Source organism: Amphimedon queenslandica, unplaced genomic scaffold, assembly GCF_000090795.2.
Source record: "Amphimedon queenslandica unplaced genomic scaffold, v1.1 AMPQUscaffold_13347, whole genome shotgun sequence".
In the NCBI taxonomy this organism is placed as follows: Eukaryota; Metazoa; Porifera; class Demospongiae; order Haplosclerida; family Niphatidae; genus Amphimedon; species Amphimedon queenslandica.
Window position 1 is genome coordinate 24,747 of NW_003546417.1, and position 15,934 is coordinate 40,680.

Sequence of the window (15,934 nt, forward strand, 5' to 3'; positions counted from 1 at the left end):
TGATTTATAGGCGTGTCATAGGTGTGGTTCAATTGATAATGATTGCACGTGTTGTGTGTGGGAGGGTGTCATTATGACTTGAGGTTATCATAATTGCAATTAAAAAGCACTCTCTTTTCATAGTTTGAAAATTTGGCTGGTCTGTTTCGAGGTACATGACTACTTCAAAGGCGCTGGCAGACAGGGAGACGTGATATGTGCTATAGAGTTACGTGAGAGAGAAAGAAGGAGCTCTCCATCATGCGCCTCACTTGGAAAATCAGACGAAAGCTACTACGCCTTGTGGCTGCCGGGACTCTTTTATCAGCAGTAGCTCTCCTGGCCCTGTATGCTAGCTCTGAAGCTAGTCCCAAGGCTATATCAGAGACTAAGAGAAGACAGCATAGCAGTTTCATGTTCCCGGAAGACCTTCATTATTCGCATAAAGGCTCTAGGATCACTGCCAAGTGCACAATGGCTACCTGCTTTAATGTATCAAGGTGCATAGACTCTTTTAAGGTATATGTGTACCCATTTGAAGAGGAGAAGAAGGGAGGGAGGGGAGGAGGAAAACAAGCGGCCTCGTCCATTTACAAGAAGATGGTAAGAGTTCTTCGTGATAGCCCTTACTACACCAGCGACCCAAACACAGCCTGTCTACTGGTCCTTAACATTGATACCCTCGACCGAGATCCTCTCAGTAATGACTACGTTAAACGCTTACCTGAGAAACTCAAGGCGCTACGGACTTGGAATAACGGTCGGAACCACATCCTCTTCAACATGTACTCTGGCTCGTTTCCTGACTACAATGATCAGTTGGACTTTGATCACGGCGAAGCTATCATAGCCAAAGCCTCATTTGCTCTAGAGAACTATCGGACTGGATTCGATATCAGCCTTCCACTGATACATAAACTGCACAGTGAGAAAGGAAAGTTTACTGGAGGTGTGTCAGCTCATGGAAACCTATTCCCGATACGTCGAAAGTACCTGTTGATCTTTAAAGGGAAGAGGTACCTTTGGGGGCTGGGCTCTGCAACTCGTAACGCGATCTATCACCTTGACAACGGGGACGACGTGATTATGTTGACGACTTGTAAGCACGGGAAATTCTGGAGTCGATACAGAGATGAGAAGTGCAAAAAAGATAATATCTTCTTTGAAAAGTGAGGAAGGAGAGAGTGAGACATAATGTGTGTGGTGTGATGGTGAGAGAAAGGATGTTTTTGTCTCATGGATATTAATCAGATGTGGTTTGAGGTTGAAATACTACCATCATTTCATTACCTGTGGTGTTTTTCTATGGCATTTTATCTACATGTACCTTAATGGCACGATGCAGCAGATTCTACTTACTATGCACATTGGATGAATTTGGTAGCCAAAAATGAGTTTATACCATGAGTCTACTCAAGTGATTGAGCCTTCAAATGTTGGTAATGTGCCAGATTAGTACAAAATAAAGCACTTGCTATGTCTCTCACTCTTACCCTCTTCAATATGCAACAAACACTGTTTGTTTCTTCTTTGTTCTTTTCTCCCTCTTTCACTTCCTTTCAGGTACAATTATAATCATTTGATTTCAAATTCAACGTTTTGTCTAGTGCCTCGAGGTAGGCGACTTGGTTCTTTTCGATTCCTTGAGTCCCTTCATGCTGGCTGCATACCAGTCTCATTGAGCAATGGGTGAGTCTCAGAGGGAGAGAATGAGAAAAGAAAAGGAAAGTGTACTTCTGCATAATTTACAGCATACATGTACATGTACAGTATAGCCTCTATAATAAGGACACCCTTAGATAAGGACATCTTTATAATGAAGACTGTTTGTAATGTCCCAATTTATGCACACACATACCTCTGAAATGAGAACACCTCTATATTAAGGACAAGTAGTGTAGCATCCTTAATAAAGAGGATCCACTATACAGCACTATCTATCATTAAGTATTAATGTTAGGTTCCTTCCTTTCTAGACTAGTACTACCTTTTCATGAGCTGATAGACTGGTCCAAAGCTTTGTTTGTATTTGATGAGAGGCAACTCTTCCAGGTATTGTGCATACAGTAACTCAGTATAATGACTTCATGTGAGTATTGGTTGGGCTATAGGTCCCTCACATGCTCCGTCACATTCCTGAGGATAAGATACTCTCCATGAGGCTCCATACCCAGTTTTATTGGGAGCAGTACTTTAGCTCAGTGGATGCCATAATGCATACGACACTAGAGGTACTAATTATAATGGATATACTGGCTTCTTTCTTTATTACTTAACTCCCCAATCACATGCATTTCTTTTTCCTTCTCACCCTCTCTCCTTTTCCCTGCCTCTTTTATTTCTCTCTCTCTCTTTTTTACTCTCTTTCTTACTCTCTCTCTCTCTCTCATTTATGGAGTATTGATTGATAGAGTAAAATAAAATTTTTAGCATTTTTTCCCATCATCCTATAGACAATGAACCATGTGGGTGGATTATAGCGTACATCCAATTAACTTTTACAATCAGTTTTACTAATTTAATTATTGTGCACATGTATGGAGATAAACTTGTTTACAGAAAGCTAATTCTTAATTATAACTTGATAGTATAACTAATTATTAGATTAATGTTCTAATAATTTTGATTGTTTTTAAAATATTTTATTCTATTGTTCTTGTTTTGTTGTTTTTATTTCCAATCAGATAGTGAAACAGAGGATTAGTCAGTTTCAAAATGGCGTCGTAGCAACAGCGAGCAATGCTCATTTCTTGTGGAATCATTATCCCGGTGGGCTTGTCATTAGTTCAGACTACTCTGAAAAATTGGAGGATTATCCCTTTTTTATAAAACGTCAACAGGTAACAACAGCAATGATAATAGTAAAAATTTAACTAATAATAATAATAATAATAATAATACTTTACCCAACACATTGTCAATTGTTGTAGTCAAATTGTTATTAAAAAGTTCATATCATTAATTTAATCAGTGTGTAGCAGGTTTTGCTGCACCATTTTAGCATCTTTAATAAAATAAAGTCTGTGAATATCAATAATTTCCCTGAATTGTTGTCATCTAATTGTATTCAGCTTAGGCTGAATAAAATTTGACCAAATTTGCCAAAAATGGGTAGGAAAGAACTCTTCATTTTTATAATTTTTTCTAATGTTCTTATGTTTTGTAGAAAGTTTGAACTGATTCCAATCGAAATTGGATTTTTTACAAATTTTCAAATCTTTTTAAATGTATTGATTTTAAGGTTGTGTACTCTCTTGTAGGGCCCTCCTAGTGGATACACTGCTGTTGTCATGGCAACTAAACCTGCCTCCAAAGGGAACTCACCATTGGTCTTGCTCCTTAAGAACCTTTGCAACTCAACACACGCAAGGAAGGTACTGAACCTTGAGAGTCACTCTACTTTCTACTTTAAACCACTAGTGTCTACGTGTAACTGAACATTTTTTCTCCTCTTCTCTCTCTCTCTCTCTCTCTCTCTCTCTCTCTCTCTCTCTCTCTCTCTCTCTTTCTCTCTTATCAGATAGTAGTATCTTGGATAGGCTCGGGGAATCCTAAAGTTATGGTTCCTCCATTTTGTCGCCCATCAATCAAAGTAATAGACGCAAGGAAAGATAAAAAGGTAGACATTAAGTGCTTGTAGTTTTACATGTAGCAGCAGATGTTCTCATTGTTTGTCATTGTTTGGAACATTTAATGCATCATTGATATTTGTAATGTTTACTGTACTGTAGCATGTACACACAGTGACACCTGTTTCAAATTCAAAGATAAATGTATTGGAGTTAATTGTGTGTGTACTTACAAATATTTCCAATATTCCCCTCTTCTTCCCCTTCTCTCTCTTCCAATGATAGCTCATGATAAATGTCATGATACCATATATGGAAATAAGAACTGATGCCATTCTCTCCTTATGGGAAGACACTGAACTGATCACTGAAGAAGTAAGTAATGTATTCTTCCACTGGAAGCTATTGCAGTCATGCAACTGTTACTGTAGTACATACAGGAAATTTATAATTACACATCTACAGCATGTGGGTTTATTTTATAATACTGTAAAAGCATCAGACACATAACATAGACGTTATTTTGATTAGTGTAATTTGCAGATATTTTTCTATGAATTCTGTACTGATATAATGTACATATTACTGTTAGCAATTGGCTTTAAGGCCACTATACACCAGGCAATTCTATTGGAGGCAATGTGTGGTTACTTTGATGTTGTAAGCAATGTGTTGCCTAGAATAGAACATGTTTCTATTCTAGGCAACAGTGTTGCCTGAAGATCAAAGTAACCACAGATTGCCTGCAATAGCATTGCCTGGTGTATAGGGGCCTTTATGTTACTTTCTTATTATTAGGTTGATTTTGGTTATTTAACCTGGTTGTCCAATCCAGAGAGGTTGGTTGGTTTTGTTGGCAGGCGTCATTTTTGGTCTCCTAATCAAGGCCAGTGGATCTGTTCCTCTGGCCTCAACAACAGATACTCACTGGTCTCTCTTGGAGCTAGCTTCTACCACAAGTAATAGCAATGAAGATAAGTGGGTGTATTGTGTCAGAGTTTTATTTCTTGTAAAATGAATGTTTTCTGCAAAATGACAACTCAGAACTAAAGTCTGTAATCCCTTTTAGAATGAAATTTTTTTCCGGCGAAATATATTTGCTATGTAATAATGATAATAATACCTTAGGGTGCCTTTTTGAGGGCTTTAAATTTTGTGGTTTTGCGATTTTTTTTAAGATTTGCAAAAATTACTTTCATGAATATCAAATTATTACGATACAAGACGGCAGACGGCATAAATTCGTGAAAATTAAATTCACAGAATAAAAACCTACAAAATTTATAGCCTTCAAAAAAAGGCGCCCTATGGCACCCCAATCTTTAAATTGACACTGTTTTGCCAAATTTACGTATTTGTTAAAAATCAAATTCAGTAGTTCTCTCTTAACGCATCTTATATTTAGATATTATGCTCACCACGTCTGGCACCACAAGCTCTCATCATCAGCGAGGAAGATACTAGACAGTTCAAAGGACTGCTTCAGCATTGGACTCAACTTCGTTATATCTCACATGACAGGGAGTCCCCCACTCAAAGTGACCCAGCGTGTGTCCCTCAACTACTTCACCTCTAAGGAAAGGACAGAGGTTGTCATGTCTTGCGTCTCTTGTATTAATTCACTCACGATTTCATTTGGATACATCCCATTGAAGTATTCGTGGAGTCGTGCCGATCCTGTTCTATTTAGAGACAATGTTGCTGCCCACAGGAAAGAGTTTCGTAGGATTGAAAATGTGACGTGATTTATAAAACTGGTTTTGCAATTTTTTATATTATTTTTATATTGTGTTATATTATACAACCACCATACTTTACTACCAATCAGTTTCTATGATTAATTTTATTTAAACTCGACCACATGTAAGCACGTGTTTATAGTATTCGGAGGTGCACTGATGCACTCTGAGTATACGGATCACACACGTGTAAAGTACTGTGAAAAGAGAAATGGGTCGTGTGAGAAAGACCTCTCGTTTGGGAAAGAAGAAGATAAACAGCACGTCATACGGTAAAAAGAACAGAAAGAAGCACAACAAGAGCGATTACACCATTAAAATGTCCAACATACGCGAAAGATGGAACCACTCGATCTCAATGAAGAACAACCTTCAAAACCTTGGACTGGTCTATGACATCAATTCAGACATTAAACCATACGGTACAAGGACAAAGAAGAAACAAAAGCAACAAGAGATGGAGTTTATGGACATATCTGAAGCAACCTCTTTAAGTAACACAACTGAGGTCGCTCAGATGGAAAGTGAGGAAGATCAGACAGTGAAATTTAAAAAATTAAAAGGTGGAGCCAAAGCTCGTACTCTTCACGAAGAGTTTAAGAAACGTTCGGCCAGACGCAACCGAAAAACCTGTCACCTTTCGACTTTAGAGACAGAATACCTCATCCCATTAATACAGAAGCATGGAACAGACTATGGTAAGATGGTGAGGGATAAAGGCAACTTTGACCAGCTGACAGAGAACCAGCTTAGAAAGAAATGCGAGGAACTTTTGAGCTCAAGGGAAACACGTCATTTGAAGAAGTTTCAAGAACTAGGCTTGATTTCCTAAGATGTGACATAATCCTATTTTTAAGTTAATAATAATTAATTATAGTATCAATCAATTAATTATAATAATTATGATAATAAATTTTGTTGCCTGAAAGCATAGATATTAGAGTGTACTCTAATATCTATGCTGAAAGGCTGAGAAATCATTGAATAATAATTCATTTTAAAAACTAAACCGGAAGTGTAAATAAAACCGGAAATGAAATGAAACCGGAAGTGACTTTCAATTTTTTCACAAGCACACTGACACTAGGATATTTAGCATAAAAATATCTCTTGAAATTTATTTTCCCATAATTGTACATGTTGTAATATAATAAATATATTAAGCAAAACAAAGAAAATAATGAAAACATGATCATAAATAATAATAATAATAATAATAATAATGAGAGAGTGATACATGAAACTATTGCTGCAGTAATAGTTTTGACATATACTCGTAAACAACGAATGTGATACATGTGGCAGGAACAACCCTAAGACAAGAGAGATAGGAATCATAGTTCACATGAACAAAACTTGCTACCACCACCTTACTTAATTAAATTTGGTTTAAGTCCTTTGTAAAAACCTTTATAGCCTTCGTTACTATAAAAATACATACAATAAATCTTATTAATACAGTTACAGTTCTATACCGCCATGTTCTTTTAATAGTACTAATGACACCACTGTACTTCTGCTCCTGATCCTATGACATGATGATCATGTGACTATCATGTGAGTTTAGCTAACCTGTAGTCTGGCTCTTATGACTTGATAAGGATAAGTGACTGATGCTGCAACTGCCTTTGAAGTGGCAGCCATTGCAATGTATGTTAACGGACCCTGAATGAGTGGAAGAGCATTAGAGTTTCATTAATTCTAGTCAATGGGTACATAAACACATGTGCATTTAGCTCATTCATAAAACACTAAAATTTTGTTGTATAGATCTAATACAAAATTTATTCATGTATTACTCACTAGTTGAGCTGTGATTGGTATAGATTGATAGTTACAATAAGTTTTCTTTAATTCTTCATACACCACGAACTGTATCGTGCCATGACTAGTACCAACTAAACCAGGAATATATCCCTATAATTGAAAGAAGAGAGAGAAAGAGAAATGTCACTAATATACAATACAGCTATCACAGTACTTTATAGAGTCCTCTAATACCTTCGTATTTGTAAAGTTTCCACAACCCATCTGTAAAAAATATAAGGCCATTAAAAGCATTTAAACTATCCACTTTAATAACATGCATAGTACATAAGCATACATTGCTATATAAAGCATTAGCCAGTGTATTAATAGATATACCTCTGAGTCCTTTGTATCTCATGTGAGAAGGAACACTCTCTGTATCTGGTAGACACAACCTAGTCTTTATGACCCAAATGGGATTGGTTAGACTTAGTGTTAGGACGCCTAAAACACAACAGTTTACATAATACAGTGTAATTTTAATTTAATTGTATTATTAAGGATAGTCCTTACCAGCACATGATGCTAGGAGCATGTGCATTAATGGGCTAAGCTGCCGCTTGAGGTTGCCATCTTGAGCTTGAAACTTGAATGCATTATAGCTAAAGGAATAGAGTCTATTGTACAAAGACTATTAGTGATGTGCTTACAAAAAGAAATAAAATCCCCATGAAAGACCAGCTCCAACCACATTAGCACTGGAACCCTAACAAAGGGTTAAAACTAGTCAGACAGGTCAAATTGGTTTACCCTATAGAGGCCTAGTATCCCATCCTGTCTGTATATAGTTCTGAAGGCATGAGTAAGCCCCTGGTATTTAGGTCTTTGATCAGTTACTGCTCCATCTTGAACTAAGAAGAGAGATCCATCAGTGAATAACAAGAATATTCTTATTCACTTCTTACTTACAAGATCATGGGATCATTGTAAGTAATTTATGTTGCTTTGCATTATTTCATAATTATGCTGCTATATACAGCTAACAATTCTGAACCACCACAGCCCCAGTCCAATAGTCTAATTGTGGGCATATATATGCTACCATGCAGTCCAGTCTGTACATAAAAGGAAAATGCCATCTCTTTCATATTCTTGAGGCGGGTTTTTATTGCAAATTTTATACTGTAGCCGGATCATTTTTCTATCAAGACCTCCTAAGCCAATTACCTACAACTGTTTATATAGAGAGTAATAGTATATGCATTCCAGTCAGCCCTATCATGTGATGTCATTTCTTAGTGGGCCACAATAACCAGCCTCCAGTCCAAAAGGGGCGGAAAGAGAGAGAGAGTACTTATAACTGTCTCCTATAGAAGCTATACTACGCTCATTTCAAAAGGTGGAAACAACTATCTATAGAGTTATGACAATTGACAATTATTTATATACTATCAGCCTTAGGAAAGACAAACGACAGTGTCTATATGCTTAACTTGATATTCCTTCTCCTACTCCTATCAGGAGATGTTGAGCTGAATCCTGGCCCTCTAACAGGTTAACAGACTGACCTTTATTAATACACCATCAATGACTGTTATACTATTGTATAGGCCAGGATCCAAGAGATATATTACGGGAAAAATCCTTTTCTCTTTCACAAGCAATTTCAAATAACCTTGCTCAAGTTGCTGGAATATTACATGAAAAGAAACTAATACCACAACAGGCAAAAGCTAATGTATCAATATTAGGTGTACAGGATTATGAAAAGGCTAGCAGACTGGTGGGTGTGTTGGAGATGCAACTGAGTGCCTCCGATGGTAATCGACAGAAGTATTTGATTGATGTCTGCAATGCATTGAATGAGCTAAAAGATACAAAACTAACAGAACATGCTAATGCAATGTTAAAGGCGTTAGGAATTAGCAGTGGTAGTACTCAACGAGGTTAGGCAGCACATAAATATACATTTACATTTGTAATTGTAATTTGTATTATAGAACGAATTGTTCCAATGCCTGCTGTGCCTATTACTAGTGGTGGAATTGAAGAAACAGATCATCCAAATGGATGCCAAGGAGCCACGGCAACACAATCCAGTAATAATAACAATACATATTTTATAATGGGGAATAATTGTTATCATCATATATGTAGTTGTTGTACCTGATCCACCAGATGTTAAAAGTGAAGAATGTCCTCCAATGGCAAAAATTAAACCGAAAAATTGTACATGCACCCCAGACCTTATAGCTGATGTCAATATAATCCTTGTGACTGCTACTAAAAAAGAATACCGTGCTGTTATGGGGACTGGTACACGGATAGAAGGGGATGAAGAAAATTACACACGAGTTGAGTTGGATGATGTTTCGTTTAATCTAGTGATGTATGGATCGTATAAAGTCGCTGTAATAAGGACCGATCAGGGTCCAAAAACAACAGAAGCTAAGCTAGAAAAGATACAAGCAGTAATCAAAGCTCAATACGTGATTGCAGTTGGAATATGCTATGGAATGAAAGAAAGTAAAACAAAGCTTGGTGACATAATCGTTGCAAAAAGTATCAAGGATACATCAAGCAGACGTGCTTCAGACCATGAACTCTCTGCTAGACCAGAAGAATACAAATGTGGGGAAAAACTGTATGCTACATTTGAAAACGATGAAGGCTTTGAACTAGAAACAAAAAAAGACGAATACGTTCTTATTCATTGCGGCACCCTGGTGAGTGAAAATACGCTGGTAGCTAGTCAAAAGTATAAAGAAGATATACTCAAGCAAATACCTCAGGCCCTGGGAGGAGAAATGGAAGGAGTAGGTGTAATGACTGCTGCTGAAAAGGGCAAGTATGAAGGGATTGTGATAAAGGCCATTGCTGACTGGGGGAATGAAGAAAAAGAGCCGTATAGGAAGTGGCAGGAATTTGCTGCTGTTGGAGCTGCAAAATACGTTCTATACCATTTGGAAGCAACAGAAAAGTTTAAGAAACAATGAAGGCTGACATTAATTAATGACTCGTTTGAATTATCTTATTTATCTACATACCTACATTAATTGTGCCTATTTTTTATTAAAAAAAGTTTCAGCAACTCCACGTTTAATAATTAGAGCAGACAATTATAAGAAAAAATTTTGAATATTGCCAGGAGAGTGAGGAGACATACAAAAATTATTTTGTACCTGCAAATCTTAGCTTAATGAGATCAAATGGGTGTGTCACTAGCGTAGAAGCCACACCTCCACACAGACCAGCCACCAAGTGCTGATATCTGATCCCTGAGAGCAAAGATCTGAAACTAGACGAAGTGAAATGAGAGTTTCTTTCCATTCAGGAGAGAAAAAAAGAAGAATAGAAGAAGGGGTCACTTAAACAATGGATATACACAAAACATTATGACGTCAGGTTAAGTAATACCTTACTTTTAACCCTTTGTCAACAGTATATTAATAAAGAGATGAGACAGCATGGAAGATGCATGCACTCCGTCTCTTCCTAGCAGCTCCCTTCTTCCTCCCGGGGTCGCTCCAATCAAACCACAGTAAGAGAGAAAAATATAAAAGAAAGTAAAATCATGGTACTAGGTACATCCAAAAAAGGCCTCTGGAAGTGACCACGCCCCAGACCGCCCCTGAAGCTCCTCCTACTAAGAAAAGGAGAGGACAGAATAAGCACAGACCTCCGACTCGACTCGATTTCTCACAACAACTCTGCCCGTCTTTTCATGCAAAGGATTACACATGTCGGTTTGGAGATAAATGTCGTTACTCACACGATGTGAAAGGGTATGTACTAGCAACATGTACATGTACATAATGAAAATTACATGGGTAGAGGTTTATGGGTTTTATGTCAAGTTTACATTAAGTTCATGTACATCTGCTACTTGATTAGCATATTAGCATTTGTTTAGCCTTTTGTGAATCTTTTGTGTTAGTCTTTTTATAATTCATAAAAATTTTAATGCTTTATTCTTCTAATTTTATTTTTAGTTATTTAGAGTCCAAGCCGCCCGATATAAGTGACAAATGTTACATGTACACCACTTATGGGATGTGCCTGTCTGGTATTGCCTGTCGCTTTGGTTCATCCCATATCTCAGTTGAAGGGGAAAACATCATCAATAAGAGTTTGTATGATGAGAAGAGAATAAAGTCTGTATCCAATGTAATAGAGAAATCACTTCAGATTGCATTAAGGAAGAAGAAAGTTTCCTTCCCTCGCTCTGAGGAATATTTGAAATCTTTAGAACCAAAGAAAAACCTTACGGGGCCATCATCAGGTGATGCCAAAAACTCAATTACTGAAGAGGAGAAACTCAAGGAAGAAGAGACAAGTAGTATCAATGAAGAGGGTGTAGTGGGTAATAATGGAGGAGGTGATAGTGAAGGAGAGAGACTAAGAGCTGAGGAAGAGGTAAAAGAGAACTGTCTTGAAGGGGATAAAGGAGAAGATGGAAGCATCAAAGAAGAGAAAGAAACTGATTCTACTAAGACTGTAACCCCAGTTAGAGAAGGAATACAACAGTGTGAAGGCACTTTAGATCATAAGATGGCTAGTGAGACTGGATCAGCTATAGAAGATGCAGCAAAGTTACCACAAGGAGCAATCACTGATGGCCTCACTAGTACTGGTTCATCACTCACTGCTCCTTCAGGGAATGGTGAGGGAATGAGTGTTGGAACTAGTGGACCGTGTACTGATGAGGATAGGATATCACTCACACCACGAGAGAAGAAAAAGGTACTACTAAACAAAAGTTATGAGCATGTAACTAAATACAATGTACATGTACATGTAGCAAAATTTGAAAAAAGCATGGACTATAGCCCATGGTTTTTTCCAAAAAATGGATCCAAAATCATCCCAAATTTTTATTACATTTTCTGATACATACAAGTATTGATGTCCTTATGTTATATAGGTTGACTTCAGTAACAAGCTTTATTTGGCTCCTCTTACTACCGTAAGTATATCCTCTCCATATCCTTTCACTATATGCCCTGATTGTCCTCCTTCTCTATGTCTCTCTTATCCAAAGGTTGGTAACCTTCCCTTTAGAAGGATATGCAAGAGGTTTGGTGCTGATATCACCTGCAGTGAAATGGCAATGGCATTCAACTTACTTCAGGTATAAAGAAGAAGATATATAATATATAGAAGAAGATATTTATAGAAGATGTCCTTCCCTTATCATTCATTTTGACCACTAATGCCACTCTACACACAATAAGATTATAGTGGACATTTTTGTTGCTTTTTAGGGTCAGCAGAGTGAGTGGGCATTAGTGAAGAGACATGAATCGGAGGACATTTTTGGCATCCAGGTATTTATGTGTGTTTAGGCTCCTCCCACTAATTAATTTAGGTTTGTGGTTCTTCGGTTGATGTAATGACTCGCTGTGCTGAGCTCATTAATATTCATTGCTCTGTCGATTTTATTGACATCAACTGCGGCTGCCCCATTGATCTAGTTTTTAAAAAGGTGCACTACTTTACTCAATTATTTTTTATCAGATGTATTAATTTTTTGTCCTCCAGGGTAGTGGGTGTGGTTTAATGCAAAGGAAAGGACGCTTTGAGCAGATTGTAAGAGGAATGTCACAAGTAATAACTAACATGGAGTTTAGATTTTTTTTTGAAAATATTTTCCATTACTATTTTCGTATCAGGTAATTGATATTCCATTGACAGTTAAGATGAGAACTGGAGTTTATAATAAATCCTGGAATGCTCACAAACTCTCTCCATGCATCAAGGAATGGGGATCATCACTGCTAACCGTTAGTCTCTTACTGACCTTTGAACTTTGACCTTTTGATGATAGATACACGGAAGGTCAAGAGAGCAGAGATACACCCATTTAGCCGATTGGGACTACATTGATGAATGTGCTGAGTTGGCACATCCCATGCCTGTATATGGTGGGTGTGGCTAGTAGTTATTAAGTGTTATTTGCTAGTTATTAAAAAGGTAATGGGGACGTGTTGTCTTATGAGGATTATCAGTATGGAGTTGAAGGAAGGAAGATATCTGGTGTCATGATAGCTAGGTAAATATAATGTATAATAATTGAGCACATGTACATGTTTATTTTGATTTATATACATGTATTTTATAGAGGGGCTTTAATAAAGCCATGGATATTCACAGAAATAAAGGAGAAAAGGTGAGTAAAAGAGAGAATGAGTAAAGGAGTCAATAATTATTATCTTCTGGTGTTTAGGCATTGGGACATCAGTTCCTCTGAAAGATTGTCTATACTACAAGACTATGCACACTATGGATTAGAGCACTGGGGATCAGACACTCAGGTAGTTAGATTATTGTGAGGAATGACTTGTGTTAATAGCACTATTTGCTATGTGAACCTTGATTGAAGATGTATTTTTTAATATTAATTTTGATCTGTCATAAAATTTCCTCCCTTAGTCTGATTATTGCTCGTATTATTTAGGGAATAGAGAGAACAAGAAGGTTTCTATTGGAGTGGCTCTCCTTTTTACACAGGTATAGCACTATCAAGAATATAACAATAGTATAATCAGAGTTTCCTTGACATATTGTTCATAAATTTATGAAGTTACTCCAAAATTTACCAAAACAATGTGTACTATGTAGTACAGGGTATTATTTTGTCAAAAATCACTAGGAGAACATTCTCTATTTTTATAATTTTTTCTGATGCATGTACATGTTCTTATGTTGTGTAGAAAGTTTAAACTGATTCCGATCAAATTTGGATTTTTTACGAATTTTTAAAGTTGCTCCAAAATCGAGCCCAAGTCCCTGTACTATAGTACAGGGACTTTGGCCAAATTTCACCAAAAATGAGTAGGTGAGAATTCTCCATTTTTATAATTTTTTCTGATGCATATGCATGTTCTTATGTTGTGTAGAAAGTTTGAACTAATTCTGATAAAATTTGGATTTATTATGAATTTTTAAAGTTGCTCCAAAAGCCATTTACTATTGTAGTGCTTCATTGTCAGCTCATGAAGCAGGTGTGTAGCTCACTTTAGCATGCCTTGTTGGAAAGTGAAACCCTGTCTTAAAATAACATATTCTATTTATATACTTTAGGTATGTTCCTGTTGGTTTGTTGGAGAGGTTGCCTCAAAAGATTAATGAGAGGCCTCCGTATTATCAAGGAAGGGACGAGCTTGAGACACTTATGTCATCAAGGAATTGCAATGACTGGATAAAAATTAGGTTAGGGTCTGATTTTGTAAAATTATTAACTTCTACTCTCTCTCTTTTCCCTTCCCTCTTAGTGAAATGCTTCTGGGACCAGTTCCGTCTAATTTTAATTTTCTACCAAAGCACAAAGCCAATTCTTATGCTCCTTCAAATTCTTCTGAAACTTCTACTGAAAATTAATTATTATTAATTTTAATCTTAAACATGTGGGACCACGTGGTTTCGAGCATGCGCAGTCACTTACCAAAGCACGTGCTTGTACTTTTTTCTTCACAATCACTGGGATTGGTGTGTTTGTTCTGTTTCTTGAATCAGCTAAGGCCTTTTATTTGGCGACTTACACTCTCCCTATCAACCGAAAAGATGTCTAACTCAGAGCTAGCTTGTGTCTACAGCGCCCTCATCCTTCATGATGCTGGACTTGCCATCACAGTAAAAAATGACAAAATGGCTAACCATTCTTTTTTTTATTTTACAGGCAGAGAAAATGACCACTCTCATTAAAGCAGCTGGTGTGTCCTTTGAACCAATATGGCCAAATCTATTTGCCCGTGCTTTAGAAGGTAGAGCAGAATTATAAGAAATAATAAATTTCTATTTTTGCGTTTTATCTCTCCTACTCAGGGAAGGATATTGGTGCCCTGATATGTAACGTAGGGTCAGGTGCTGCTGCTGGAGCTGTTGCTGGTGCCTCTGGTGGTGGTGGAGGTGGTGACGCAGGAGAGGCTCCAGCCGCTGAGGAGAAGAAGGAAGAAAAGAAACAAGAGAGTGAAAGCGAATCCGATGATGACATGGGATTTGGTATGTGGAGTATTGAGTTAAAAAAGTAATAAATAATTCTTTTCTCTTTTTTTAAATAGGGTTGTTTGATTAGGAACAATTATGTAATTCATTCTGAGTAATTTTTTGGAAAATCTTTAGTATCAAAAATAAATTTTAGCAAATTATATAGGGGCGGGGCTAGTTAGTAATTTGTTGTCCACCCACGCGAAAATATTTTGACTTGAATGGCGTCCAGTGATACTGAAAGTTTAGGAGGACAGAAGTCTCAAGAGCTTAAAGAGAATGAAGTAGAGGTCAGGATATTTGAAAGGCATGATATAGTTTTGCTTGCAGTTATTTTGAAATGCTGCTATGACTGAGAAGTAGTGATAAAATCAGTGAGTGGGCGTAACTGGCTCTCTCTAGGTAAACAACTTGGAAGATGATGATGGTAAAAAGGTAGGGAAGAAGAAAAAGATGACGGCAATGATGAGACTCACTATAACTGAGCTTGAAACTGCTCTAAAGGTAGCAGCTAAATACTGTTACATTCAGAACAATGAATCACAAAAATATTTAAATCTTTGTATTGGAATGTGTGGGTATTATTATGCATGTATCATTGCAATTTTTCATTTTAGTAATTTTGTGCATTCTTTTGATCAGGAATCCCATGAATTGCTGTCAGAAAGAGATCAAGAAATAAGAAAGCTCAAGAAAGACATGGAACACTATAGACAACAAATTGCCCAAGAAGTTGCAACTAAAACTAAACTAGCTCAGTCTCTTGATGAAAGCCACCAGCAGGCACTGGAATTGGAAGAGGCCCTGCAGAAGTGGCAGCTCTCAATGAAAGAGTACCAGCAACGTGTGGCACACCTTGAGGCAGCCCTGCTCCAGGAGCATGCAAGATCTGCTGAGCAAGAGAAGAAATAT

At 37.1% G+C, this 15,934-nt stretch overlaps 6 protein-coding genes across 7 annotated transcripts; 5 read left to right on the plus strand and 1 right to left on the minus strand.

The window, feature by feature from the left end:
- Positions 1-83: 83 nt before the first annotated feature.
- On the plus strand, positions 84-5,392 carry LOC100641175 (exostosin-1-like). Its single transcript, XM_003387409.3, has 10 exons — positions 84-1,148; positions 1,543-1,668; positions 1,956-2,031; positions 2,091-2,210; positions 2,664-2,819; positions 3,240-3,353; positions 3,500-3,598; positions 3,834-3,923; positions 4,347-4,507; positions 4,954-5,392. Exons 1-10 carry the CDS (start codon positions 241-243, stop codon positions 5,291-5,293), a joined length of 2,190 nt encoding a protein of 729 aa, XP_003387457.1. The 5' UTR covers positions 84-240; the 3' UTR covers positions 5,294-5,392.
- A 58-nt stretch (positions 5,393-5,450) lies between these two features.
- LOC105313172 (uncharacterized) lies at positions 5,451-6,210 on the plus strand. The gene has a single exon (XM_019997945.1). The coding sequence runs from the start codon at positions 5,499-5,501 to the stop codon at positions 6,117-6,119; it is 621 nt and encodes a 206-aa protein (XP_019853504.1). The 5' UTR covers positions 5,451-5,498; the 3' UTR covers positions 6,120-6,210.
- A 173-nt stretch (positions 6,211-6,383) lies between these two features.
- Positions 6,384-10,391, minus strand: LOC100641301 (mitochondrial folate transporter/carrier-like). Its single transcript, XM_003387410.2, has 11 exons — positions 10,219-10,391; positions 7,847-7,947; positions 7,747-7,802; positions 7,610-7,698; positions 7,433-7,540; positions 7,269-7,318; positions 7,091-7,204; positions 6,860-6,952; positions 6,763-6,815; positions 6,662-6,712; positions 6,384-6,600 (listed from the first exon to the last, which is right to left on the minus strand). Exons 1-11 carry the CDS (start codon positions 10,364-10,366, stop codon positions 6,531-6,533), a joined length of 933 nt encoding a protein of 310 aa, XP_003387458.1. The 5' UTR covers positions 10,367-10,391; the 3' UTR covers positions 6,384-6,530.
- On the plus strand, positions 7,954-10,132 carry LOC109582889 (uncharacterized). 2 transcript variants are annotated; one of them, XM_019997941.1, is made up of 5 exons: positions 7,955-8,435; positions 8,492-8,590; positions 8,647-8,982; positions 9,037-9,135; positions 9,194-10,132. In XM_019997941.1, exons 2-5 carry the CDS (start codon positions 8,521-8,523, stop codon positions 10,030-10,032), a joined length of 1,344 nt encoding a protein of 447 aa, XP_019853500.1. In that variant the 5' UTR covers positions 7,955-8,435; positions 8,492-8,520; the 3' UTR covers positions 10,033-10,132. The 2 variants fall into 2 exon arrangements, with proteins under 2 accessions (XP_019853501.1, XP_019853500.1); XM_019997942.1 differs by having other exon boundaries at positions 7,954-8,590.
- A 91-nt stretch (positions 10,392-10,482) lies between the features above and the next one.
- LOC100641428 (tRNA-dihydrouridine(47) synthase [NAD(P)(+)]-like) lies at positions 10,483-15,170 on the plus strand. The gene is made up of 19 exons (XM_011406375.2): positions 10,483-10,577; positions 10,621-10,821; positions 11,029-11,779; positions 11,961-12,002; positions 12,078-12,167; positions 12,301-12,363; positions 12,405-12,521; positions 12,578-12,643; positions 12,709-12,819; positions 12,864-12,960; positions 13,010-13,088; positions 13,158-13,205; positions 13,263-13,350; positions 13,494-13,546; positions 14,120-14,248; positions 14,311-14,668; positions 14,715-14,799; positions 14,861-15,037; positions 15,097-15,170. The coding sequence occupies exons 1-16, from the start codon at positions 10,504-10,506 to the stop codon at positions 14,414-14,416; spliced, it is 2,115 nt and encodes a 704-aa protein (XP_011404677.1). The 5' UTR covers positions 10,483-10,503; the 3' UTR covers positions 14,417-14,668; positions 14,715-14,799; positions 14,861-15,037; positions 15,097-15,170.
- LOC100639738 (60S acidic ribosomal protein P1-like) lies at positions 14,600-15,110 on the plus strand. The gene is made up of 4 exons (XM_003387397.3): positions 14,600-14,668; positions 14,715-14,799; positions 14,861-15,037; positions 15,097-15,110. The coding sequence occupies exons 1-4, from the start codon at positions 14,600-14,602 to the stop codon at positions 15,108-15,110; spliced, it is 345 nt and encodes a 114-aa protein (XP_003387445.1).
- Positions 15,171-15,934: the final 764 nt, after the last annotated feature.

Bases quoted from the DNA above. Each gene is read 5' to 3' on its own strand.
- LOC100641175 (XM_003387409.3), top strand. From the start codon at position 241: ATGCGCCTCACTTGGAAAATCAGACGAAAGCTACTACGCCTTGTGGCT. The intron at 3,924-4,346 runs GTAAGTAATGTA...TCTTATTATTAG, and splicing joins CTGAACTGATCACTGAAGAA to GTTGATTTTGGTTATTTAAC. The intron at 4,508-4,953 runs GTAATAGCAATG...TCTTATATTTAG, and splicing joins GGAGCTAGCTTCTACCACAA to ATATTATGCTCACCACGTCT.
- LOC105313172 (XM_019997945.1), top strand. From the start codon at position 5,499: ATGGGTCGTGTGAGAAAGACCTCTCGTTTGGGAAAGAAGAAGATAAAC.
- LOC109582889 (XM_019997942.1), top strand. From the start codon at position 8,521: ATGCTTAACTTGATATTCCTTCTCCTACTCCTATCAGGAGATGTTGAG. The intron at 8,591-8,646 runs GTTAACAGACTG...ACTATTGTATAG, and splicing joins GAATCCTGGCCCTCTAACAG to GCCAGGATCCAAGAGATATA. The intron at 8,983-9,036 runs GTTAGGCAGCAC...TTTGTATTATAG, and splicing joins CAGTGGTAGTACTCAACGAG to AACGAATTGTTCCAATGCCT.
- LOC100641301 (XM_003387410.2), bottom strand. From the start codon at position 10,366: ATGGAAAGAAACTCTCATTTCACTTCGTCTAGTTTCAGATCTTTGCTC. The intron at 7,948-10,218 runs GTACAAAATAAT...CTCTCTTCTTAG, and splicing joins CATTAAGCTAAGATTTGCAG to TTCAAGATGGAGCAGTAACT. The intron at 6,601-6,661 runs GTAAGGTGGTGG...CTCTTGTCTTAG, and splicing joins CTTAAACCAAATTTAATTAA to GGTTGTTCCTGCCACATGTA.
- LOC100641428 (XM_011406375.2), top strand. From the start codon at position 10,504: ATGGAAGATGCATGCACTCCGTCTCTTCCTAGCAGCTCCCTTCTTCCT. The intron at 12,644-12,708 runs GTAATAACTAAC...TTTTCGTATCAG, and splicing joins TTGTAAGAGGAATGTCACAA to GTAATTGATATTCCATTGAC. The intron at 14,249-14,310 runs GTTAGGGTCTGA...CTTCCCTCTTAG, and splicing joins AATGACTGGATAAAAATTAG to TGAAATGCTTCTGGGACCAG.
- LOC100639738 (XM_003387397.3), top strand. From the start codon at position 14,600: ATGTCTAACTCAGAGCTAGCTTGTGTCTACAGCGCCCTCATCCTTCAT. The intron at 14,669-14,714 runs GTAAAAAATGAC...TTTATTTTACAG, and splicing joins ATGCTGGACTTGCCATCACA to GCAGAGAAAATGACCACTCT. The intron at 14,800-14,860 runs GTAGAGCAGAAT...TCTCCTACTCAG, and splicing joins ATTTGCCCGTGCTTTAGAAG to GGAAGGATATTGGTGCCCTG.